Source organism: Papio anubis, chromosome 8 (genome assembly GCF_008728515.1).
Source record: "Papio anubis isolate 15944 chromosome 8, Panubis1.0, whole genome shotgun sequence".
NCBI lineage: Eukaryota > Metazoa > Chordata > Mammalia > Primates > Cercopithecidae > Papio > Papio anubis.
This window is the reverse complement of record NC_044983.1, coordinates 114,929,325-114,956,465: the sequence shown is the minus strand read 5'-3', so window position 1 is coordinate 114,956,465 and position 27,141 is coordinate 114,929,325. Positions and strand designations below refer to the sequence as shown.

The window sequence follows — 27,141 nt, the reverse complement described above, 5'->3', positions numbered from 1 at the left end:
GCTAGTTCAGGGAATGCATTAACAACACAGGAGGAAACTTCTGCAGCGAAATCCTTTTGGAAACAAGAGACTGAATCCTACAGAATGAAAGAGAAATGGCAACCCAGACCTCACAGAGGTTCTCCTTGAAAGATGAAAAATTAACTTAGGCACTGTCGGGGGTGAGAATGTGCACGACGGCCCCCGTCTTCAGCCTCCCGACACTTTCCTTCCCCAAAGCCATTTTAGTCAAAGGTCATGTGTGTGTCTTGTCAAAGGCCAGCTTCCAATGGAATCATTGTCCCTCGGGACAGCGGCCCCCTGACTACATCTGCATTGGAGAAATCCCAAAAGCAAACGGCCCAGTGCAAACAAGAGCAGTCCGCAGCAGCCGTCCAGAGCACAGCTCCCAGGTCGCGGGGCTGCAACCCAGGCCGAGTCCGCAGCGCCCGGGCAGGAACAGGCGCCGAGACTCCCGCAGCATGACCCGCCACGCCGATCGGGTACGGTATGCGCCTCTCTCTACCCGTCCTCCATTGCTTGGGCTCCCGGGTCACAGCTGCCATTCTGTCAAGCAGAGAAACCTTGCAAAGGGCCTCCAGGTTTGCCGGAAAACGGTCCCTGTTGGGCTGCGTTCCAGTGCACTCAGCTGGAGCAATTTGCAGGCGCGCAAATGCGGAGCTCAACTCATTTCGAGTTTTCGTTGCCAGAGAATGAGTTTGTAAATATCGAGTTTGTCTCTGGTTTCTGGAAGGCGAGCCGGTCCGACTTGCAGAGGGGGACTGTGGAGGACTCTCGGTTCACCACGGCTCCAGACTGTGCAAGCGGGCGACCCTCAGCCTTACCAGCTGCAGGGCACAGCGAGCTCTGTCCTCCTGGGCGGCGAGACGGCCGGGCTTCTTGTTTATTACCTGTGGGACAGTGGCTTGGCAAGAAGGACGGGGATTTTTAAAACAATATGTTTAGTAAGGTCCTCTGGACTCCCACACTTGCCTCCAGGAAACAGAATCATCTCCCTGAAGGAGGGAGCCCCTTCCCCACAACGCGCCCCTCGCAGGCTCCACAAAGATGTTAATTGACGTGCACAATTCGGCACAGCCAGTCTCTTGGCTCTTTGTCCTCTTCTTTTTGAACAAGCCTTTCAAAAGGATCTGGCTAATTTTGGATAAGACTAGAGGGAGCCCTGGGTTTCAACTGATTATGGGTGCTTTTGATCTGGACTTGGAAATCTCCAAGGGCGAACACTGGGGAGCGTCCGCAGGGGCAGCGGGCACAGCCGGTCTTCAGGTGCGGAGCGGGGGTCAAAGGGTTCCAGCGATTGCTGAGCTTCCACACTCTTGTTTCGTTTTAACAAGTGAAGCACGAGCCACTTCTCACTGATAGGGGGAATGGAAACAAAAGCCGCTGTAGTGCCCAGCAGGATGGAGAGGGAACCCAGTTATGGTATTGCTTATGTATTTGTCACTTACCCAGTTCCACGGAGCACGGGAGGGTTTCTGCACTTCTGCTCATCAGGTATTTAATGGAACTTCTGGTTTCCCCTGCAGTGGTCACCTCTGGCTGTCACCTCAGGTTTCTGCTCCTCTTCCCACTAAACTCCTTGAAAGAGTGGGTGGCATTTGCTGTCTCCTTGTCCTCACTACCCTTTTGCTCCTTCACACCCAGTCACCTGGCATCCACCCTCACCTCTGAGGGCCAAGCTTTGGCAAGGCCGCCGAAGACCTCCTTGTAGCAAAACCATAGAGCATTTTCAACTCCCCCCGACCCCCATGTACACACACAGCCTCTATGTCATTTTGAACTATTGGTCCTTTCCTCTCTCTGTTTTTGACTGTGTCCTGGATGCTGCAATCTGGTGCTTCCCTGGCTCCCTTCTGACCTTTTGAGTTACAATTTAATACTTAAAGGGCTTCACTTCATAAATGTTCGTGTGCACTGCTCTTTCTTCTTGACTCTCTTCGCTTCTCATCCTGCAGTCTCTCTGGATAATCTCATTCACTCCAATGGCTTCAACCACTACACATACATGATGTCTCCCAAACCTAGCCTAATCTTTCCCCTAAAATTCCAGTCTCTACTTTGATGTCCCATAGAGCACCTTAAAATCAGCGAGTTAGGACCTGGATCTGTCTTCTCCCTTCTTCTCCCAGGCCTGCTCTTCCTCTTCTCTTTGCCACTGCTTAAATGGCATTCCTCAAGTTGTCCAAGTCAGACACACCAGAATCACCCTAGGTGACTTCTTACCTTTCATTCATGACAATCATCACCAAGCCCTGTCTACTCTCATTGCGGAGTATAATTCATACACATACTCGTGTCTCCACCTCCCCCACCACTGTTATAGTTATGGCCAGTATTCCCTCAAATTCCATTCTGGCCACAACTTCCCATTAGTCTCATTTGGGGTCAGTCTTGCCCAGCGCATACCTACATTTTGTCTCCACACTGTGTCAAATGATCTTTCTTTCTTATTTTTTGAGATAGAGTCTTGCTCTGTTGCCCAGACTGGAGCACAGTGGTGCCACCTCAGCTCACTACAACCTCCACTTCCCAGATTCAAGCAATTCTCCTGCCTCAGCCTCCCAAGTAGCTGGGATTACAGGTGCCTGCCACCATGCCCAGGTAAATTTTTTTTTTCTTTTTCTTTTTCTTTCTTTTTTTTTTTTTTTGCATTTTTAGTAGAGACGGGGTTTCACCATGTTGGCCAGGCTGGTTTTGAACTCTTGACCTCAAGTGATTCACCCACCTCGGCCTCCCAAAGTGCTAGGATTACAGGCGTGAGCCACCGTGCCCAGACTGTGTTAAATGATCTTTCTAAAATGTAATAGGATCATGCAGTTCTTTTTTGAAAAGTCTTCAGCAGTCTAAAATGTAATAGGATCATGCAGTTCTTTTTTGAAAAGTCTTCAGCAGATTCCCATTTTTATTTTCTTTCAAGAATAATTTTGGTGGATACACGTTCTCCACAACTTGCCTTTTACCTTCCTCTTCATTTTTATATCTTACTACTCACTCCTCCAGATTTTATGCACCATTTTTGTACATTTTATATACATTTTGTCCATATCAGATATGAATTTAGGGATGTTAAACTATTTATTAAATAAGACTTTCTTTCTGTACATCTATGAGGTCTGTGTCTAACCTCTATTTTTATTTAGACCCAGCTGAAAGCCTCTTTCTCTTGGAAACTATGCAGATCATCGTTCCCAATGGGTTACGTGGCCCCCTCTTGTTCTCCCAGAGCTTCCTTTGTTCCTGTGGATCAGAGCACTTACCATTCTTTATTATAACTATCTATTTACTTGTCCATCCCACACCAGTCCTTAAGGATCAACTCTTTTTGTCTTAGTATCATTACAGTTAGTGCTTAGACCTAGCTCGGATGCTCAATGAAGTTCTGTGCAATTTTTGTGAATGACTATTTATGTTTAAGCATTGAATTAGATGACAGAGATACAGAAGCTTTCAGGAAATTATCAACTATAATATGCTAAGGAATAAAGATTAAGTATGATTATCAGGGAAAACATAGTTTTCTACTTATTTAGCAATGGAAGGGTTTAGACTTTCTGGATATTTGAGAATAATGTCTCGAGTCTCTGGGTCTATCAGTTCCCTCTCTAATTCACATCTCAACGGGTGGGCTTCTCCTATTGCTATTGCACCTATCCTAACCTTCCCCAAGGAAGAGCTGCAAGAAAGGCCTCTTGCAGTTTTGGCTCTGTTGACTTTGTGAAGGCAAAGGAGTCTTCTTTAGGCTGAAACCTGGCTTGGGACAAGGACACTAAAGGCCTAGATAGGTGGGCTTCTAAGAGTCCTTTGATAAGCTTGATCCAGAGAAGGCATCCAGGACCTCAGAATGGGCCCGTGGGCAAGCCCTCTAAAAACTCTTTAGAAAGTGATGGAGAATTTGGGATGCTAGAGATAAGTAAATGCAGTTTTGATTTCCTAAAGAAAGAGATGTGTGCAATCTAAACCTTCAGACAGAAAGGTGAATGGTGATTAACTTTGATAGGGAGTTATTTAAACTTGAAGTTGTTCTCAAACTGTTTGAGAAGGTCCTTTTCAGATATAGATACACACTACTTAGTGTATCCATACACTAAGTAGAAAAAAATGCAGGATACACCACATATTGCACTTTGTATGAACTTTCAGTGGGTTCATTATAAGTCAACTCTGAGACTCCTTTGAGTTGTAATGAACCTCCGGTTAGGAATCTCTAATCAAAGGAATTAATTAATTCCACAGATATTTGGGAGAGTGAAGTAGGTGGCGAATAGTGGAGCCAGCATAAATCAAATTATGCATGTTTTCTTTTTTGAGATAATCCCAATATCATGTGTGCTAATGACCATGAACTTGGAGTCACAGGACCTGGGCCCACATCCCTGCTCTGGCACTTGCTACTTGTGTAATTTTCTGAGAGATGGTTTTATTATCTATTAAAAAAGAATAATAGGTACTGGAAGATTTAACTAAAATAAAGTATGTGAATACACCTGGAACATGGTTATACTCAATAAACTGTAATCAGTTGACAACATTGATTTCAGGAAGGCACAGATTCTGTCATCTTCTTCTGGATTAGAAAAGTGCATATGTCACAATAGCAAAGACTTGGAACCAACCCAAATGTTATCAGTCTATCAATGATAGACTGGATTAAGAAAATGTGACACATATACACCATGGAATACTATGCAGCCATAAAAAGGATAAGTTCATGTCCTTTGCAGGGACATGGATGAAGCTGGAAACCATCATTCTCAGCAAACTATCGCAAGGACAAAAAACCTAACACCGCGTGTTCTCACTCATAGGTGGGAATTGAAGAATGAGATCACTTGGACACAGGGCAGGGAATATCACACACCAGGGCCTGTCGTGGAGTGGGGGGAGTGGGGAGGGATAACATTATGAGATATACCTAATGTGAATGACAAGTTAATGGGTGCAGCACACCAGCATGGCACATGTATACATAAGTAACAAACCTGCACGTTGTGCATATGTACCCTAGAACTTATAGTATAATAATAATAATAATAAAAAGAAAAGTGCATATGGATTGGATTAATTACTGGTTGAATGCATTTGTTAAAGGAGAGCTGATTAAACTATGGATTGACATGTGAATGTCTTCAGTGGCATGCTACTGGGCTCTGTCTTCATTCGTGTTTATTCAGCATCACTGATATCTATAAAGGCATAATATAAGGCTCCCATTTGTTAAGAGAAAAGACATAAGGATTAGGAGTCCAAAAGTTATCAATAAGTTATAATCTGTTTTGACTTTTAACTTTTGGGGTATGTGTGCAGAGAGGGATATAAAAAGTCTTGTGCATGGATCCCAAAAGTCAATTGCAAATTATTAGGTATGTCTGTATGTGTATGACAGAGGGGATAGGAAGGAGAGGGAGAGGGAAAGGGAGATTGAGAAAGGAAGAGACAGAGAGAGGAAGAGACAGAAAGTTAGAGAGAAGTGGCAGTTTCATATAGTTAAGGTTTAGAGATTTAAACTGATAATAAAATCAGTAGTGATATGTTTCTTTTAAAACAGAGTTTTGTCGTATTAAAAGAGGTCTAGAGACCAGGTGCGGTGGCTCATGCCTGTAATCCCAGCACTTTGGGAGGTGGAGGCGGGTGGATCACGAGGGCAAGAGATGGAGACCATCCTGGCCAACATGGTGAAACCCTGTCTCTGCTAAAAATACAAAAATTAGCTGGGCGTGGTGGCAGGTGCCTGTAGTCCCAGGTACTCGGGAGGCTGAGGCAGGAGAGGTGGAGGGTGCAGTGAACTGAGGTTGCATCACTGCACTCTAGCTTGGATGACAGAGTGAGACTCTGTCTAAAAAAAAAAAAAAAAAAAAAAGAAAGAAAGAAAGAAAAAGAGGTCTAGAGTATAGAACATGAGACATGATAGTCATTGTACTCTGTATTGTTCAGAACATATTCAGAACAATCGTATCTAGTTCTGGGTGCCAAACATAAATTTATTAGCAACTGTATTGTCTATTATTATCTGAGCACCTACTATGTGTCAACCACTCTGCTAGATGTTGAAGACAACAGTGCTGAAGAAGACCTGCTCTCATGGTATTTACAACGGAGCAGAGGTGTTCGATGAGGAACCAGGTGACTTTAATTCAATATTCTACTTGCTTTGATAGGGGAAGCTTAGGTCCCCATGAGACCACCTGAGAAGGGATATTTAATCTAGACTTAATGGGACCAGGGTAAACATTCTATAGGAAGTGATGTCTACATTGAGACCCAAAGGCTGAGTACAGATGAGGGTGAAGGTGATGGAGGGAAGAGGGCTGCAAGCAGAGGTGTCAGTACCTTCAGTGGGCTGTGCAAGGGACTAAAGAAGGAATGCAAGAGAGGGGAGGGGATGAGAGAAATGAGACTGGAATGGTGGCTGAGGCCAGAATGACATGACACTGTCCTTCTTGAAGCTGTAGTTGATCTTTACGAAAATGGGGAGCCCATGGAGTTTGTAAGCAGGGCAGTGTCACAATCGGTTTGGGGTCTTGGAAAGATCAATCTTGCTGCAATGTGAACAATGAGTTGGAAGGATGGCTGGTAAGAGAGAGACCACTTAGGAGGCGCTGTGTCATATAAGCAAGAAAAGACGGTGGCCCTAAACAAAAGGGCAGCAGGGAAGGTGACAAGAGTGGATGAATTCAAAAGCTAATTAGGAGTTATAAGAGTATGGTGACAGACTGCAGGAATGCTGTAGGAAGGGTGGGTGCAGGACATTTAACCTGTAAAAGAGAAGATTTAGAGGGTCACAATGTCTGTCTTTCCCTCTAATGTGGAAGGAAGATAATCATTGTGTTTGTCTTTGAGAGGGCAGGATGAATGAATGAATGAACCAAATGAATAAGAGACACAAGGAGATACATTTCAGCTCAATACAATAAAGATTTTTCTAACAGGCATCCCAAGGCAACGAGTTCTTTGTCACAGAGAAATTTAAACAGAGGCTTGATAGCAATTCTTGGAAAAGTTGGAGAGGCAGGAATATGGTTAACCAGGCTGGAGGGCATTGACATTTCTTTTCAACCCTAGGATTTCAAGATTCTGTGTATAAAGTTCACATATCTGAGCTTGGCATTTAAGGTGTCCTGGGATCCAGTCCTTTGTTAGGTGGCCATATGTCCTGGTTTCCTGGTACGGTCCTAGTGTATGCTTTTGTTTCCTGCATCTATTAACAACAACTTTTTTCATGCTTGAGGAGATCTTAGTTTGAACAATAAATTTTATGACCATCCAGCTCTATAACTTGATTTTCCTCCCTCGACCACTGACATTCTTTTAGAACTCCCATGAACTACTCATACTAAACTATTTGTTACTCTCAGAGTAGACCAGGCATTTTACTACAAGTCGGTTTACTTATGCCATTTCCTGTGTCAGGAATACCCTTCCTCTCCATTGTCTATGTACCTCCTGGAAAATATTCATTTTCATTAAGTCCTAATCTAAATCAAAAGGTAAGTCCTTCATTAAGTGCTTTTTTTTTTTTAAAGACAGTTTTGCTCTTGTTGTCCAGGCTGGAATGCAATTGCAATGGCCTGATCTCGGCTCATCACAACCTCCGCCTCCTGGGTTCAAGCAATTCTCCTGCCTCAGCCTCCCAAGTAGCTGGGATTACAGGCATGTGCCACCATGCCTGGCTAATTTTGTATTTTTAGTAGAGACAGGATTTCTCCATGTTGGTCAGGCTGGTCTTGAACTCCTGACCTCAGGTGATCCGCCCGCCTCAGCCTCCCAAAGTGCTAGGATGACAGGTGTGAGCCACCATGCCCAGTCTTTTTTCTTTTTAAATTGTCTTTTTATAATGTGATAGGTTGCATTATATTGCTGAATATATAATTATTTTTATACTTTTTTGAGCCCTTTCCCTATGTTATCATCTCCTAGAAGTAAGGTACTAAGATCTTTCAAAAATACAGTAACCCATTGGAATGAATGGTGCTTTGTTTGAAGCAATAAACTTTCAGAGGGAAATTTTCATTTATTAAAAAAGGTCATATTTTCATTATATGAGTGATGCATGCATTTTGTGGGAAAAAAAATCAAAAAAGGAAAGTACAAAAAAGAAACAAAAATTATCTACAATCTCACTATTTAGAGATAAGCATATTAGCTCATTAATGAATATCCCTTCTATATTCTTTTATGTGTATGTAGTCTTAAAATTGGAATTGTCCATAGCCTTCTGTAACCTGCTTGTCTTTAACAGCATACCATGAATATCGCCCCATGCTGTTATATATTTTTCAAAAACATAATCTTCAATGGGTGCCTTGTATTCTAGATGTAGCTGCCTCATGATTTGTCTGGCAAACTCCTGCTCGATATCAGGCTATTTCCACATTTTTGATGTTGCAAAAAGAACTATAATGACCAACGCCCAAGAGAAACATTCATGCATCCATTTGGTCTGGGACATTCATATTTTCCTAAGATGGCAAGACAATTATTGATGGAAAGAAGGCTACTGAGTCGCTAAGAAAGCATGAGTTAAAAACAAAAAGGGCTAACTTTGCTTTTAAAAACATCATTTTTATTTTATGTTACATATATCGATTATATATGAGATTTTTATATGTGTGTATATACTTATTAGTCCTGTAAGTTAATGAAGGTACCTTGTCTGATTTGGAAATGTGTCAACAATCTGTAGGCTTAGTACAGGAGGGATTGAAAACTGATAAGTAAATGTCTTGAACAGAAAATTGAGTCTGAAATCTACAAACTTCAGTGTTTTTGTATCAGTGTGAGACATAATTTTGTTCATAAGCTAAATATAAGGGAAAGTGACATGTTTGCTACAGAATAAAGATATTTTCGTGAAAAGAGGGGCACTGCCTAGTGTTTTGGTGTTTGGAGAAGGTATTACAGACTGAATCCTTATTCCAAAGTAAATAATTTATCATCTTAAAGCAGAAGGTGTCCATTGTAGAGTGGAATGTTTTTATCTGAGGAGAAGCAGACTTTGGGACACACTCTGAACCCCTTTGACCGCTTTTTAATAGAATAGATGAAAGATGTTGTTATGGGTCGAATTGTATCCTCTCGCAATGCAAATGTTGAAGTCATAATCCCCAGTTCCTTAGAAGGTGACCTTATTTAGAGACAGAGTCTTCAGAACGGTATTTAGATTAAAGGAGGTCATGAGGATGGGTCCTAACCCAATATGACTGATGTCTGTATACAAAGGAGAGATTTAGACACAGGAGCAGACACAGGGAATAGATGGCCATGAACAAGCCAGGGAGTGAAGCCTCGGAAGAAACCAACCCTACCGACCGACACCTTGATCTCAGACTTCTCATCTCCAGAATGTGAGATGATGTGTTTTATTGCCTTTTGTTGTTGTTGTTTTGTTTTTGTTTTGACTCACTGCAACCTCCACCTTCTAGACTTAAGCGATTCTCCTGCCTCAGCCTCCCAAGTAGCTGGGACTACAGGCATGTTCCACCACACCCGGCTAATTTTTGTATTTTTAGTAGAGATGGAGTTTTACCATGTTGGCCATGTTTGTCTCGAACTCTGACCTCACGTGATCCGCCTACCTCTTTCTCCCACAGTGCTGGGATAGCAGGTGTGAGCTACTGAGCCCGGCTGATACATTTCATTGTTTAAGCCACCCGCTACTTTCTAATATGGCAGCCTGAGCTAACTAACACACATTTCTTGAAAGCGTAATGTCCTTAGCATGGTTTCAGCTGGTAACACTCAGTACAACATTATTTCACTTTCCAGTCACCCAGTCACCGGAGTTTGCTCTTCTTCATAGAAATGATCGGGACAGTGCTTTGCAGTTTCACAGCTTGCAAAGCATTTTCATTTCTATTATCTCCTTGACCCTGACCAAAGCGTGTGAGATGGGAATTCTCTTCCTCTCTGTTTTAGAGAGAGAAAACAGAAGTTTAGAGAGACTAAGTGCATTTTTCAAGGCTGCACAGCTTGGAAGTGGTAGTGCGGAAACTCAAACATGGGTCTTCTGATGGTAAATACTGTGCTCTTTTAAGTAAAACTCAATGCATTCATCTTCATGGACATGTCAAATATCATCTTCCTTCTCCGAAGTTTGAAAAGACATAGATTGTAGCATGCTGAGCCACATTTCCCCATTTTTATAACTTTCGTGAGAATGATGTTATAAGCCTTCTTGTTGGAATATATCTGAAGCCTGAAGGCACCTAGTGTGCCTGCGTCATCATTATCAAATATTTACCAGGAATCCTTGATTTAGGCCCCTGTGTTTACTTGCAAAGAATATTTCGTCTCCACTTTGGAGCTTTGTTTACTGACAAAATAGGCTTTCTCAGTACACAGTTTGATTACCCACAAATCCAACTGCAAAACTTTGGATATGTTGGATATATTTGAGTTTTTCCATCATTAATACTGTTCAGATATTAATTCAACATAGTGGTGCGAGGGACGCCTACATTTTCCTGGAAGCTGCTCGACTTTAATCAGTAGGAACAAATGCAAGATTATTGTACTTTTTCCTTGGGTGACCTAAGCTTGTTCTTGGCATCCGTGAGTGTAGAGTGCGGGGATGTCTCAGAATGTTTCAGTGGCTTCTACACAGGGGAGTTATTAGTTTTTAACCTTGGGGATAATTCCATAAGAATGCAATTCTTTTCCTCCCTGAAAGAACAAAATATTGCTTATCTTAGGTTATCCCTGTTATGCAATAAAACCAGTGGTTCCCAGATGGTGAAACTCTAAGAGATCTATAGGTAGGGTTGTTAGATTTAGCAAAACTCAAAAAAGACAAAAACAACAAAATCCCAGGATGCCCCAGTTAAATTTCAATTTCAGATAAACAATGTATACTGTTTTAGGATAAATACATCCCCAATATTGAAAATACTAAAAAAGTATTGTATCTGGCAACTCTATCTGTAAGACAATTTTGTGGGTGGAGTGTTAATAATTCTTCAATATTTTAAAAGTCTATGAAAATTATGCATGTACCCAAGTAAGACTCCAGAGGTTATTGACAATGTGTTAAATTTCCTTGAGTTTGGTTGGGAATTTTTTTTTTTTTTTTTGACCTAACTTGAAAAAGCACTGCTTATCTCATGTGGGAACCACAACAATTATACTACCCGTTTTCTTTTCTTTTTCTTTTTCTTTTTCCCCTCCCCTCCCCTTCTCTTCCCTTCCCTTCCCTCCCCTCCCCTCCCCTCCCCTCCCTTCCCTTCCCCCGCCCTTTCTTTCTTTCTTTCTATTTTCTTTCTTTTTTTTTTTTTTGACAGAGTCTCTCACTCTGTTGCATAGGCTGGAGTACAGCAGCGCAATCGCATCTCACTGGAACCTCTAACTCCCAGATTCAAGTGATTCTCCTGCCTCAGCCCCCTGAGCAGCTGGGATTACAGGTGTGTGCCACCACACCTCGACAATTTTTTAAAAATATATGTTTGGTAGAGACAGGGTTTCACGATGTTGGCCAGGCTGATCTCGAACTCCTGACCTCAAGTGATCCTCCTGCCTTGGCCTCTCAAAGTCCTGGGATTACAGGTGTGAGGCACCATGCCTGGCCTATACTACCCATTTTCAGTGACTTGTATTCTAGGGATCATGCAAAGCCCATATGTTATCTCTTGCAATGCTCAAAATCAGGGGTTGGTTAACTATGGCCTGCAGGCCAGATATTGTCCTGCCTGTTTTTGTTGTTTTCTCCAGCACGTGTCAAAGTTTTATTTCACACTTGCAAAGCAAAAGAGAGTGAAAAGAAAAAGCTGGTTCACAAAAACAGTCTTAGGAAAGGGCACTATTAGAAATAGAAATATGTAGATCAATCTCAAATTTCAGCTGCATCAGAGTCACCTGGAGGGCTTGTTTGAACACCTGCTGCTGAGCCCCACCCCTAAAGTTTCTGATCCAGTAGGTCTGGTGTGGCCAGAGGATTTACATTTCTAACTAGTTCCCAGGTAATGCTATTTTGACTGGTTTGGGATCACACTTTGAAACCCATTGGTCTAGATTCTAAATAAAATTATTTGTTTATATATCTATGCAATTTGCTTTATTATTTAATTGACAAATCGTATGCATGAGATACAATGTGATGTTTTGATACACGTATACACTGGTGAATGTATACATTTAAAACTAATTAACATTGGTTTATCACCTCACATCCTTATCATTGGTGATGAGAATGTTTATCTGTTCCCTTAGCAATTTTCAAGTATATAAAACATTATTATGCCTTAGTCACCATGCTGTATAACAGATCTCCAGAACCTATTCCTCCTGGAGGAATAAGTATCTTTTCTAACTAAAATTTTATCCCTTTGACCACCACCTTCCCATTTCTCCCACCCCTAGCCTCTGTAACCACTGTCCTATTCTCTGCTTGTGTAAGTTTGATTTTTTTAGATTCCACATATAAATGCAATCATATGGTATTTGTCTTTCTGTGCCTGGCTTATTTCATTAAGCATAATGTCTTCCAGATTCATCCAGATTGTTGCAAATGACGGGCTCTCATTCTTGTTTAGGGCTGCATCGTATTCCATTGTGTATATATACCACATTTTCTTTATCAGTTCATCTGCTGATGGACACTTAAGTTGATTCCATATTTTGGGTATCATGAATAATGCTGCAATGAACATAGGAGAGCAGATATCTCTTCAATGTGCTGATTTCATTTCCTTTGGACATACACCTGGTAGTGGGATTGCTAGATCATATGGCAGTTCTATTTTTAATGGTTTGAGAAGTCCCTACACTGTTTTACTTAATGATTGCACTGATTTACAATTCCACGAACAGTGCACAAGGGTTTCCTTTTCTCCACACCCTAGCCAACACTTACTGTCTTTCATGTTTTTGATCGTAGCTATTCTAACAGGTCCGAGGTGATATTTCATTGTGGTTTTGCTTTGCATTTCCCTGATGATTAGTGATGTTGAGCACCTTTCCTGTACCTGTTGGCCTTTTGTGTATCTTCTTTTGAGAAATGTCTGTTCAGGTTCTTCATTCATTATTTTTTATTTTACTTTAAGTTCTGGGATACATGTGCTGAATGTGCAGGTTTGTTACATAGGTATACATGTGTCATGGTGGTTTGCAGCACTGTCAACCCGTCATCTAGGTTTTAAGCCCCACAAGCATTAGATATATGTCCTAATGCTCTCCCTCCCCTTGCCCCTCAGCCCCCCATGATCCCTGGTGTGTCATGTTCCCCTCCCTGTGTCCATGTGTTCTCATTGTTCAACTCCCACTTATGAGTGAGAACATGCAGTGTTTGGTTTTCTGTTCCTGTGGTAGTTTGCTAAGGATGATGGTTTCCAGCTTCATCTTTATATCAGGTTGTTTTCTTCCTATTGTATATTTTGGATCTTAGCCCCTTATCAGATGGATGGCTTATAAATATTTTCTGTGAATATTTCCGTAGGTTGTCTCCTCACTCTGTTCACAGTTTCCTTTGTTGTGCAGCTGCCTTCTGTTTGTGTAAATACAATTTTAATGGAACGTAGCTACCCCATTTGTTTCCGTACAGTTCGTGACCACTTTCACGCTACAACAGCAAGTTGAGTCGTTGTGACAGAGATTGCTGTATGGTACACAAGACCTAAAATGTTTTTCTCGCCCTTTACAGAAACTTTGCCTACAACTGCTCAAAACTCTCTTTGAAGCAGTACTGTTATTCTTATTTCTAGAATGAAACAAATGGAAAGCTGAAACTTGAGAAAGGTCTCACAGTTCTTAGAATTCAAACCAAGATCTGTTTGAATTCCAAAGCTTCTGCTCAGAAGCTAACCCAAGAGGGGCTGGTTGTTTGTTACCTTTGTCCTAAATTGATAAACGAAGGGGAAACTGATTTGTGACTTCTTGTTAAATACTGTCCTTTTCAAAGACAAGACAGATGGTATAGTGTAGTGGTGAAGTTCTCAGGCTCTGGGGCCACACTGTTTACATCCCAGCTCCCCCAATTCATTCCTCTGTATTTCAGCCTCTACCCCTATAAATTACAGATAATGATAGTACCTATTTGCGTGATTGTTGCCAGGTTTAAATGAGATCACGTCTGAAAAGAAATTATAAAAGCACTTAACATGTGGTCCACAAGACATTTGTTATTTTAATTTCAAATAACTATTTTTTCAAAGTAGGGAGCCTATGGAAATGAAAACAAAGAGCGTGGAAAGGTTGTCAACCAAAGCATCTCCTGTGGCTGGTTGTTAGAACATTTCCATCGGGAAGTTTCTAGAGCACAGTGGCCCCTCCTTTTCAGAAGATAGCTAGGAGAGATACTTTTTCAGTTTCTCAATATTTATGTTTATACTTATACTTTGGCCTGACCACATTTCTTAGTCCCTTGGCCAGTCAGGGTTGCCTTGAAAAGGCCTGTGGTGAGATAAGATGTTTATCCAGTGATTCCTGGACCCTGAACCTCTTATTATTGTTACCCCTGATATTTATAGTTCCAATATCTATTCCCAGTGGCTCCAGATTGATTAAAAATGTAGTCAGAGCTGCCAGAGAATGGCCTTCTTAAATAATACAAGACAAGCAATTTTCCTCAGAAATGCCTCAATTTGATCCTTAGGCAAAAGCAAGAAAAGCTATCAGTTTTTTCACCGATATCCTTCATCCTTTGAAGCATATTTTCTTATGGAATCACTAGGAATAAAATCTGTGTGTGGTTTGTTAAGCATATTAGAATGGCCTTGATCGTCTGACGAGATTAGGAGATAAAGTCGTTCCCTGAAAGGGATGGGAATGGAAGGCTTGAGACGTTGTCCATGAACTAGTCAATGGATAGATGAGATGATGTAGTCAATGTCCTGGCAGGGAAGCCTGGAGGCTTTGCTGAAGTGAAGCGTCATGAATGCATGAATGTGTGTGGATAACATCAGCAGGGGTTTGCAATTTTTCCAGCACGTTTTGGGTGCCTTGGAAAGGGGGTAAGAAAATGGTGTTATTTATTCTAGGGTTGGGGATTAGTACCGCACTAGAAAGTGAGAAAATTCTTGAGAACTCTGTTTTTTTTGTTTGTTTGTTTGTTTGTTTTTAAATTGAGACAGAGTCTTGCCCTGTAGCCCAGGCTGGGGTGCAGTGGCACCATCTCAGCTCTCTGCAATCTCCCTTTCCTAGGTTCAAGCAATTCTCATGTCTCAGCCTCCTGAGTAGCTGGGATTACAGGTGCACACTACCACATCTAGCTAATTTTTGTATTTTTTTGTAGAGATGGGGTTTTTCCATGTTGCCCAGGCTGGTCTTGAACTCCTGGCCTCAAGCAATCTGCCTGCCTTGGCTTACCGAAGTGCTGGGACTACAGGTGTGAGCCACTGTGCCCAGTCAAGAAGTCTGGTCTTGGGTGCCCAGGTTGGGGAGGGATGGAGGTAGAAGGGCCCAGCAACCCTGCTGCCATTGACAGAGGACAAAGCTGCAGGACAGTTGCCTGATCCCTTTTCTCCTCTGCCTCAAACCTCCAAACTCCAGTTATATTTTCCTTCCCCTTTCTTCAGCATTCTCTTCCTTTGTCAAATCATTCAACCAATGTTAGTTGAACATCCCTATGTGCCAGGGACAGTGCTGGGATCTGGGGACTTAACGGGAGGGACATAGACTTGGCATCTACACTGGTGGAACTCATAGTCCTATGGTCGGGGGTGGACAATGTCAGGAGTTGGGTAAGTGCTCAAGGCATAAGCATAGGGGAGAGAAGGATGAATGGGAGGGGACAAGGTGGTCAGGGAAGGTCTCTGTCTGAGCTGAGAACAAAGGATCCAGTGAAAACAGGGGTGGAGAAATAGGAGGAGTTACATTTTCCAAACTTAACCAGCTAGTAAAGTGGCAGTGCTGAAGTTTGAACCTAGATGTGCCTGACTCTAGGAACTGTCTGCTTTTAGCCCGGGCAACACAGTGAAACCTCTTCTCTACAAAAAATTAAAAAATTAGCTGCCATGGTGGCACATGTCTGTAGACCTAGCTACTCAGAAGGCTAAGGCAGGAGGATCCCTTGAGCCCAGAAGTTTGAGGCTGAAGTGAGCTATGATTGCACCACTGCACTCCAGCTTGCGTGACAGAGCTGTTTGAAAAAACAACAAAAACAGAAGCCCTTACCATTATACATGCAATATCCATATAACAAACAAGCACATGGACTCCCTGAATCTGAAATACAATTTTTGAAAAAAGAAATGTAAAGTATTTAAAACAATGCCTGGCACATAGTAAACACATAATCAATATTATATGTTATTATTTTAAAAACTGTCTACGTTTCACTAAATCTTAACAAAAACGTTAAACTTGCTCTCCAAGCATCTATATGTAACTGTATTGTGTTGCCGTGAAGGAACTTGAACAGCAACAAGACAAAAAATCATTCATTCACCCATTCTAATCATTTACTATGGCGTAGCCGCTTTGTGTGTGTAAATGCACAAGGCAAAATCCTATTGTGCAGCTGTGAGCACCAATGCTGAGGAATGCTGAGAAAAGCATTGTTAGCCTGTGGCTGGGGCAAGACAGCAAGAGTCCACACACTCTTCCAATTCATCACAATGCTCCCTTCACGCCATAGGATGACAGCTCTCGTTGAAATGCAGGGCATGTACATCCCACTTGTTGATTCCTTTCATTCCTAGACAAACACAAGTCTAATAAAGAGGCACACATGTCTGTCCAGGTCACAAGCCTGGTTGGGAATGCGGGTATTTCGGAGAGGTTAGGCTGATGCTAGCATGGTGCCATTGCATCCTGAACTTTGAAAGTCCTTTAGCACTCTGGTGTTCAAAAGTCACGTTGACTGCACTGCTAATTACGTGCTGCAACCCATGGCTAAGGGACGATGAGAAGATCTGGAAATTAGAATTGGCAGACTTCGACATACAAAGTTCAACACTTTCTAAGCCAGATGTTGTAGAACTTTCGGGAGATGATGGAGATGAAATCTCTGTTCTTGAGAAACTTTCAATTTAGTAACAAGAATTTCCAGTAGAACAAACTCAATAGAGGAGGCATGGTATGGTGTAAAAATCATGGACTTTGAACCATGCAGACTGGGTTTAAATCATTTCTCGACCACAGACTAACCATGTGGCCTTGACCAAATTATTTCATCTTTCTGAGTCTTGGTTCCTTCATTCATAAAATGAGATTATAGTCTAGCGGTGGTGGCTCATGCCTGTAATCCCAGCATTTTGGGAGGCTGAGGAGGGTGGATCACCTGCAGTCAGGAGTTCCAGACCAGACTGGCCAACATGGTGAAACCCTGGCTCTACTAAAAATGCAGAAATTTAGCTGGACATGGTGGGTGCCTGTAATCCCAGCTACTCGGGCAGCTGAAGCAGGAGAATCACTTGAAACCGGGAGGCAGAGGTTGCAGTGAACTAAGATAGTGCCATTGCCCTTCAGCCTGGGTAATGGAATGAGACTCCATCTCAAAAATAAATAAATAAATAAATAATAATAAAATAACATGATATTATATAAATACTTCATGCGATTCTATAACTACCTTGATAGATAGCAACTATTATAATCATTGCTGCAATATTGACTACTGTTATTATCAGAATATAGCAAATTCCTGCTGTATAACTGATGTGGTGACTGCACAAATAACTCAAACTCTTCATCTATAAAATATGATAATTCTAACTGCCTTATTTGTGTAATTCGGGAGGTAACTGTATTCTGTCATAACCAATTAATATATTTATATAGTTTCTGTTTTATTCCAACCAATAAAATGTAAGCTTTGTGACCAGAGACTTGGATTCTTGTGTTAGTTGCTGGACTCTTTTGTGCCTAGATCAGTGCCTAGACCATAGTAGATTCTCAATAAAATATGCTGCTGTGCAAATAAGTGAACAAGTAAATAAATGAATGGTCGATCTTACGTTAAATGTTCAGCAAGGCCGGGGCGGTGGCTCACACCTGTAATCCCAGCACTTCGGGAGGCCGAGGCGGGTGGGTCACGAGGTCAGGAGATTGAGACCATCATGACTAACACGGTGAAACCCCGTCTCTACTAAAAATACAAAAAACTAGCCGGGCGTGGTGGTGGGCGCCTGTAGTCCCAGCTACTCGGGAGGCTGAGGCAGGAGAATGGCGTGAACCCGGGAAGCGGAGCCTGCAGTGAGCTGAGATCCGGCCACTGCACTCCAGCCTGGGCGACAGAGCGAGACTCCGTCTCAAAAAAAAAAAGAAAACTTCAGCAAATGGTAGGCTCTTGGTACATGGTAGTTGTTACTGCGTTTAATATAATTATTATGATTAGAATATGGTGGGTGCCGTGAGAGGAACCAACACGGAGAGATCGCTCCCAGCTCTGTCAGTCGGCGATCCTTGTTCTTAGCACTGGCATGTCATGAATTGTGTTGTAGTTGGGAGAAACAACCAGGCCATTGTCAATAGTAAGGTCACATGAGATTAATTGCGAAAATAAGGGTTTCTGAATTTTTATCAATTCTTAGGAGGAAAGGGAAATAGCTGCAGAAAGGGAGGGAAGATTGAAAAAAGGAGAAAAACAACACCTTTTGCAAAATATTTTATCACATGAGACCATAGGCTACAAGTCTGTGATCAGCATTTACCCAGCCCCAAACTTAAAAGGCATGCAAAACCAGCTGCATCAGTCAGATGACACAAAGAGAGTATTGGTGTAGTGGCTCCAACCTGCAGCTGGGAGCAAAATGAGAAACTGCCCATGATAGAATCAGTTCTGCTTCTGAACTGTTAAAGGGACTAGGGAAAAACTTCTCAGCTGCCCCTCACATGAGAGATAGGAGGAGTTTCTTTCTTTTTTTCTTTTTCCTTTTTTTTTTTTTTTTTTTTAGGAGGGACGGAGTGTCGCTCTGTCGCCCACGCTGGAGTGCAGCGGCGCGATCTCGGCTCACTGCAAGCTCCGCCTCCCGGCTTCACGCCCTTCTCCTGCCTCAGCCTCCTGAGTGGCTGGGACTACAGGCGCCCGCCACCACGCCCGGCTAAATCTTTATTTTTATTTTTATTTTTATTTTTTAGTAGAGACGGGGTTTCACTGTGTTAGCCAGGATAGTCTGCATCTCCTGACCTCGTGATCTGCCCGCCTCGGCCTCCCAAAGTGCTGGGATTACAGGCGTGAGCCACCGCGCCTGGCCGAGGAGTTTCTTTTAAAAGTAATAAAATTAAACGTCCCATTGCATAGTGTGCTGTTGCAAGAAATGCCTAGAAACTGGGCTCTGGCTGGACGGACCTGAATTTGAATGACCTGAATCTGTCCCTTGCTGGGTATGTAAATTTGGGCCAGTTACTTAAACTTCTGTGAGCCTCTGCAGAAAAGAGAAACCAGTATGTATTTTGCAAGATCACTGAGAAAATTCAGTGAGATAATCTCTGTACAACATCTGTGACATTTCAGTTCTTCAATATATGGTGGCTACTGTTATTAGCAATTAATGTTACATGGATTATTGTATTTAATTCCCACAGCAACCCTATGAGGAAGGGACTATACTCAGTCTCATTTACATATGAAGAAATGAAGGTCTAGAGAGGGTTCCTAACTCAGTCGAGTCCATAGAGCTACTGAGCATCCAAGTCATGATTCTAATCAAACCAGACAGTCCAGATTTTCAGCAATTAACAAGTTGTACAGCATCTTTCATAAGAGCAATGGAAGCTTAGCAGGGCAACATAAGGTCCAGAACTTCTGGCATTCTCTTGCATAACACTCTGGTGGCAATCTGAGGTAATTGTATTTCAAATATGCAGTGACTCTCTGTTTACAAAGGATTATGAGAGACACAGACGTGTCGGAGAGGCAATGTAAGGTCAACTTGGTCAGCTTATTGTATGTCTGTCTTCTTGATCAATCCAAAAAAACATTGCTTCATGTCTTGCTTAAGTCCATCATAGGATTTTGTGAAATGTGTTTCTTTTTTGTTTTCTTAGCTTACCCTTGACAAGTGTTCTCTGTATTTGGCATACATTAAATTGTGCATACCAATATTTTCTTTCTCTCTCTGTTTCCTTCAGGAGGTGAAATAGTAAGAACGAGGTATGTATAAAGATCCTTACCTTTCCTTTTAATTTATCCAGGAAAAAGTAAAATGAAATTCTGATTATTTAATTTAATTTAATTTGAGTAATTCTTTTTCAGTTGTTATAGGTAGAGGACTCAGCTCTCTGAGACAGTTTAAAGAAGAGAGAAAAATAGTAGATGCTTAGAGTTGGAAAGAAGCTTAGATGTTATATAGCCAAACTGCTTCTGAATTTAGATACTTTGTAAGAAATCCTGACTACCACCACCTAGCCTTTGCTAAGTAGTGAGTGTTAGTTCATTTTTTATAACTATTTCATTATCTCTCTTACGAGACGAAGTATGCTTCTCTGTAACTTCTAGTTTTGCCTAGAAAAAGCATGCATGGGAGCCTGGGTATGGTGGCTCATGTCTGTAATTCCAGCACTTTGAGGGGCTGAGGTGGGAACATTGCTTGAGGCCAGGAGGTGTAGACCAGCCTGGACAACATAGCAAGACCCTCTCTCTCTCTCTCTCTCTGATATTTATTATATATAATAAATATATAACATTATATATAATATAATAATATAGATTATATTATTAAATTTATGAATATAACAATATAAATTTATACCATAAATATTTTATATTATATATCTAGATATTAAATATATAGATGTATCTCTCTATATAATTATATATTAAATATTATATAGAGATATATATCTCAAATAATATAATTATATATTAAGTATTTTATACAGATGCATCTATATTAGTATTATAATATAATAATATATTATATTACAATATATATAATATAATAGTATTATAATATAACACATAATATAATCTAGATATATAACTATTGTGTATAGATATAAAAGATATCTCTATATATCTATATTATGTTATCATGAATGTAATATATGTAGAATACCTAATATTATATATAGATATTTATATTATATATCTCTCTATATAATATATAATATATCTCTGTATATATTTATAGATATATAATACATAATATATAATATATTATATATCTCTAGATAATATAACATATAATAAAATATTATAAAATATATAAAGATATATAATATATATTATATTTTATATAGATATATAATCTATGTACTCTATTATATAACATATTTTATAGAGAGATAAAAATATAGAGAGAGAGATGCATAATAAAACCTGTGCATTTTGCATTAACCTTCGAATGTTTGAGGAAGAGCAATGCACACCCACCTTCTCCCCTCATGTATGCCATACGTTCAGGCTGCACAGTCACAAGCATGCTCATTAAATATCCATTTCCTGAACAGCAGTAAGAGTGAGAAACATAAATTGGACCATGTCATTGTCTGATTAAATCCCTCCAGTGGCATTTCATCACATCCAACATGAAACATGAAGCCTGTGAGGTCCTGCATAAACTAGTACCCGATTACTTCTTTGACATTGTCTCTTACTGCTGCCCCATCTCTCACTCCACTCCAGCCACACTGGCCTGACTGAGCACACTGGGCTGCTCCTACCTCAGGGCCTTTGCACTTGCTATTTTTTCCAAGACACCTGGCTTCCCCCTCACGTCACCCAGGTCTCTGTTCAAATGTCATCCCTTTGGAGAGATCTTTGTTACTGCCTAACTGAAAATAGCTCCACCCGTTACTCGTCTGTTTTCTTGCTCTGGTGCTCTTTTTTCTTTATCGTTTATCAGCTACTTGACATTATTTTCCTCTCCTACTAAAATGTGGGATTGCTGGGGCAGAGGCTGCATCCTCAATGCTTGACCTATACTAGGTGCTCAATAGAAGTTTGCTGAGTAAATAAACAAATGAATGAGTGAATTAATGAATCGATTGGACGATAAGGACCTCTCCTCATCCTGGTCATGCCTTTCTTAATGCTGTCTAGTTTTGTAGTGACCTCTTAAAAGGAGCTATCCAGAGGTGAACGCAATCTAGATGGAGTCTGGCTACGCTCAGCTGAAACTTTCCCCTTCTGGATATGGGCAGTAATCATTATTAAAGAAGCCTAGGGACCGGGCGCGGTGGCTCACGCCTGTAATCCCAGCACTTTGGGAGGCCGAGGCGGGCGGATCACGAGGTCAGGAGATCGAGACCAGCCTGGCTAACACGGTGAAACCCCGTCTCTGCTCGAAATACAAAAAATTAGCAGGGCGTGGTGGTGGGCGCCTGTGGTCCCAGCTACCCGGGAGGCTGACGCAGGAGAATGGCGTGAACCCGGGAGGCGGAGCTTGTAGTGAGCCGAGATCACACCATTGCACTCCCGCCTGGGCGAGAGAGTGAGACTCCGTCTCAAAAAAAAAAAAAAAAAAAAAGAAGCCTAGGACAAAATGAAGTAATTTAGGGTGGTAGCCAAACATGGGCTTCTATAGAGCTTGCAGGTAACACAAATGCCTAGGTTTCTTATTTTATTTTTTATTTTATTTTTATTTTTTTGAGACGGAGTCTTGCTCTGTTGCCCAGGCTAGAGTGCAGTGGCCGGATCTCAGCTCACTGCAAGCTCCACCTCCCGGGTTCACGCCATTCTCCTGCCTCGGCCTCCCAAACTGTTAGTGCTGCTCTCTCCCAGTTGTATAACTAAATTTTGTATTCTGTTTCAAGAAAGTTGTCCCAGGTAGATTGATCTGGCTGTCTCTCTCAGATCTTGTTTTTTAAACTCTTGATTTCAACCTGTCGATATACTTTTGAATTTTGATTCAGTCCATGGTACATTGTATGTGGCAGCTACCTATCACTGGAATATTGAGTTCTAGAACATATCTTAGATCTGTGATTCAGGAATCAGGAGGCTACCAGCTCTGTCACCTCCACAGGTGTGTCTTGATGCTTAGGAAGCTGAAGAATAGATACTGAAACAATATTGCAGAAAACCTAACATTTCTGATCTTGTTTGCACAGATAACTAGCTGAAAGGGACAGGAAGAGGTATCTCAATTCTGCTGTCCAAATCTCATGTGCATAACGACAGTCTCAGGAGCATAGTTGGCAGAGTCTATAAACTGTTTCTATAACCTTTTCTGCAAAAAATCTGCAGGAGACGAAGGCAGCCTGGATGTGGGATGAATGGATTGAGGGAGCCAATTCTCAGGATACGGCATCTTAACAAACTGCTGACTTCCTGCTATGGTCTGAATGTTTATGTCCTTCCCAGATTCATACATTGACATCCTAACTCCCAAGGTGATGATATAAGGAGGTGGGGACTTGGGGAGGTGATTAAATCATGAGGGTAGAGCCTTCTACCCTTGACCCATGAATGGGTCAATGTTCTTATATAAAAGACCCCACAGAGACCCTTACCCTTCCATAATGTGAGATTACAGTGAGAAGACAGCCTTCTATGAGGAAGTGGGGTCCTCACCAGACACAGAATCTGCTGGTGCCTTGATTGTAAACTTCCCAGCCTCCAGAACTATGAAAAATACATTTATGTTATATATATATATGCCACCCAATTTATGTTATTTTATTATAGAAGCATGAATGGACTAAGACACTTTACCATCTCCCAATTAAAACATGCCTTTTATCTCACTATCCTTGATATCAAGTGGTACTTGACACAGAGTAAGCTTTCAATAAGCATTAGCTAATACTGCAGTGGATGCTTACTAAATCTGTGTTGAACCACTATTATTTGAATCTGGAAAACTCTGGTTTCCAAAATTTAGGCAATTGTCTGATAATGACCAGCCTTCTCTCCGAGTTCTTAGGATTTTGAAATGACACGTCCAGGATGCCCAAGGTTCTGGTCACTTTCATTTGCCACCTATTCTTTTTGGGGGTCACAAGAAGGTCAGCCTACCATAAAGGTTAATCTGTGGCTTCTATTCTCTTCTGAATTAGGAAACATTATCAAGTATCAAGACTCATCAAGCATTTATCAGATCCTCTGCCTTTAGTAGACTCAGGTTTCTTTCAGCGCACAGTTGAAATTCCCATTCCTTTGAGGTCTTCCCAGGTTTGTAATTCTTATTGGGAAATCAAGAGAAAAGATGATTCCCCCACTTAATAGGCACTTGAACTTGGGCAAGTTGTTTGATATATTTGAAGTTGTTTTCTTATCTATTGACAGTGATAATACTGTGAAGGTTTTGTAAATATTAAATTATGCACTATGTAAATGTCCCCAGTAGGTTGCCTGGCAAAGTGCAAACACTTACTGAATACTAGCTACCACTTAAAAGAATGTTCTGTGTCAAATGTGGTACTACGTATACATATTTGCTTTTTCCTTTCTCTTCTCCCTTTCTGAAATTTTTGAGTCTTTGCTCCTGGAATTTCTTCTGCGTGCAATGCCCTTTCCCTCTTTATCTACGTAAGAATCCCCTGTCTATAATTCAACCATTATAACACATGCCCATCTGCCATATGAGCTGTCCTGATCTCCCTGTCAGAGGTCCTTTAGCTCTGTGACATATCTATGGACAGCCTTTCTGTTTTATTGATTGCAAAGCTGGAAGAGTGAGTGAGCCTTGATCTATCTAACATTAACTCTGGTTCATAGGGCTTTTTTTTTTTTTTTTAAGAAGTTTTCTTCAAATGAAAGGTATTATTGTTCTTAAATTCTCACAACTGCCTCACAAACTCTGTTTACAGTTTGTTGCCATTAAGTTTCAGGATACTTGAGATGTGTATGCAAGAACTAGGGTCTCTTCTAGGCTGTTGTCTTTAAAAGTAAAATGAGACAGAAAACCTGGTGGAAGAGATATGGCAGAGGGTCAAGTTGCTCTGACAAAGTCCCAGTAATTCTTCTAATTTTGGGGGATGCAGAGGGTTTCATCACACACACAGGGGCTCATTAAGAGCAGTCCACACCATGACTCAAATGCATCAGTCCTCCTGTTAATCATCAGGTTCAGAGGATAGCCGGGTTGACTCTGGGGACAACGTTGAATGCATGAACCTGAGAACTGAAAATCAAGGTTAATGTTCCTTTTCTGTGCATCCAGATACTTTGGAATTTGCTTCTCTTCCGGTATAATCTCATTAGTTCTTTTTTAAAATAGCAGGTTTTTTTGGGATCTAATTTATATATTATACAATTCACTCTTTTAAACTGTACATTTCAGTGGTTTTAAATATATTTACAGAGATGTGCAAACATCACCATTATGCAATTTTAGGACATTTCATCACTCCAAAACAAAAACTCATTCCCGATAGCGGTCAATACCCCATCATCTGACAGCTGCTAATTGATTTTTTTCCCCTGTGGGTTTGCCTGTTCTAGATGTTTTATATAAATGGAATCATAAAACGTGTGGCTTTTGTGGCTAGCTTCTTTCACCCAGCGTGATGGATGTTTTCAAGGTTTGTGACGTTGAAGCACATATAAAGGCTTCATTCCTTTTCATTGCTGAGTAATATTTCACCCTATGGATATACCCAATTTCTTTTATTCGTTCATCAGTTGCTAATGCTGCTGTGAACATTTGTGTTAAAGTTTGGTGTGGAAGTATGTTTACTTTCTCTTGGGTATATATATAAGAGTGGAACTTTTGAGTTATATGGGTAACTCTATATTTAACATTTTAAGGAACTGCCAAACTGCTTTCCAAAGTGACTGCACAATTTTACAATCTATTTTTCCACATCCTTTCTAACAGTTTGTATTAACTGTCTTTTCAAGTTTAGCATCCTAGTGGGGGTAAAGTGATATCTCACAGTTTTGACTTGCATTTTCTAATGATGTTGAACAAACTTTCATTTGCTTATTGTCCATTTGTATATCTTCTTTGGATAAATGTCTATTCTAATCCATTGATCATTTTTTAAAAAATGGATTATGTGTCTTTTTATTGTTGAGTTCTAAGGGTTCTTTGTATGTTCTAGATATTTGAACATTATTAGTTATATGATTTGTAAATATTTTCTTCCATCCTGTAGGTCATCTTTTCACTTTCTTGCCATATTGACAATAATGTATTCCAATGACAAAAAAGCAGATCTTCCCAAATTTAGGTCTTCTTTAATATATCTCGATGATTCTCTCTAATGGTTAGTGTGCAAATCTCACTTACTTTGTCAAATTGATTTCTAAGTATTGTAGACCTTTGATGCTATTATAAATGTAATTTTCTTCTTAACTTTTAGATTGTCTATTGTTAGTGTATAAAAATACAACTGATTTTTGTATTTTTGTCTTATTTCAAGCAACATTCATGAACTCATTTTTATTAGTTTCCCTTTTTATTTTTGGTAGATTCATTAGGATTTTCTATATACAAGATCTGTGAATGGAGATAGCTTGATTTCTTCCTTCCCAATTTGGATGGCGTTCATTTATTTACTTATTTGCCTAATTCCTCAGGCTGGAAGTGCAAAGTTGACTAGAAGTGGTAAAACCAGATATTTTTGTCTTGCTCCTGATCTTAGGGGAAAGCATTCAGTCTTTCACCATTAAATATGATGATGTTAGCTCTGGATTTTTTGTAGAAGCCTTTTATCAGGCAGAGGAAGTTGTCTTCTCTTCCTAATTTGTTGAATGCCCTTCACTGTTGGGAAGGGGAATCACAGAAATGGCAGTTTTGCTTCCTCCCTGAGGCAGTTCCACTGCGCTGGTAAGCACGTGATGACACCTGTGCAGCGGCAAGTGTAAACTTCCTTTTAGGTTTCAATCCAAACACATTCATTGAGTTAAAGCTCAACTTTTTGGGGCTTTCCAATCCAAATAGAGGGGCTTTATGATTGTGGTTGAAATGTGTCCTTCAAAGCTGTTTCCAGAATCACCCAACCCTTTGCCAAATAAGAGCTGCTCATTTTCTCATGAGGTTAAAAAGAATGTGAAAAAGGTGGATTGAAACATTATTAACTTTACTTACATATAATCTCTCCATAAAATAAAGGGATTTTCTTAGAACCTATGTCACTACTAAGCACTCTATGCCCAGCACTTTGGAAGATGCTGAGCGCATGACAGCAGATGACGCAGACCTTACTCTCTTATATATAGAGTAATGGGGAATATTTGTTTGTTTTCAGTGTTTTAGCACTGAGATACTTGCTTAACATGCATTATATCATTTGGTCTTCGTATCAACCCTGTGTGAAAAGAATAATTATTATCTTTTTATTTATTTTTTATTTTTTATTATACTTTAAGTTCTATGGTACATG

General features: G+C 40.7%; 1 protein-coding gene across 4 annotated transcripts in view; it reads left to right on the top strand.

Moving 5' to 3' along the window:
* The first annotated feature begins 284 nt into the window (after window positions 1-284).
* ENPP2 (ectonucleotide pyrophosphatase/phosphodiesterase 2) overlaps window positions 285-27,141 on the top strand; it is a 117,981-nt gene continuing 91,124 nt past the window's right edge. For all 4 annotated transcript variants that reach the window (XM_021942584.2, XM_021942582.2, XM_021942583.2 and 1 more), the window contains exon 1: window positions 285-482. In XM_021942584.2, coding sequence (XP_021798276.1) covers window positions 462-482 — 21 coding nt within the window. In that variant the 5' untranslated portion in view covers window positions 285-461. The remainder of the gene's footprint in view (window positions 483-27,141) is intronic.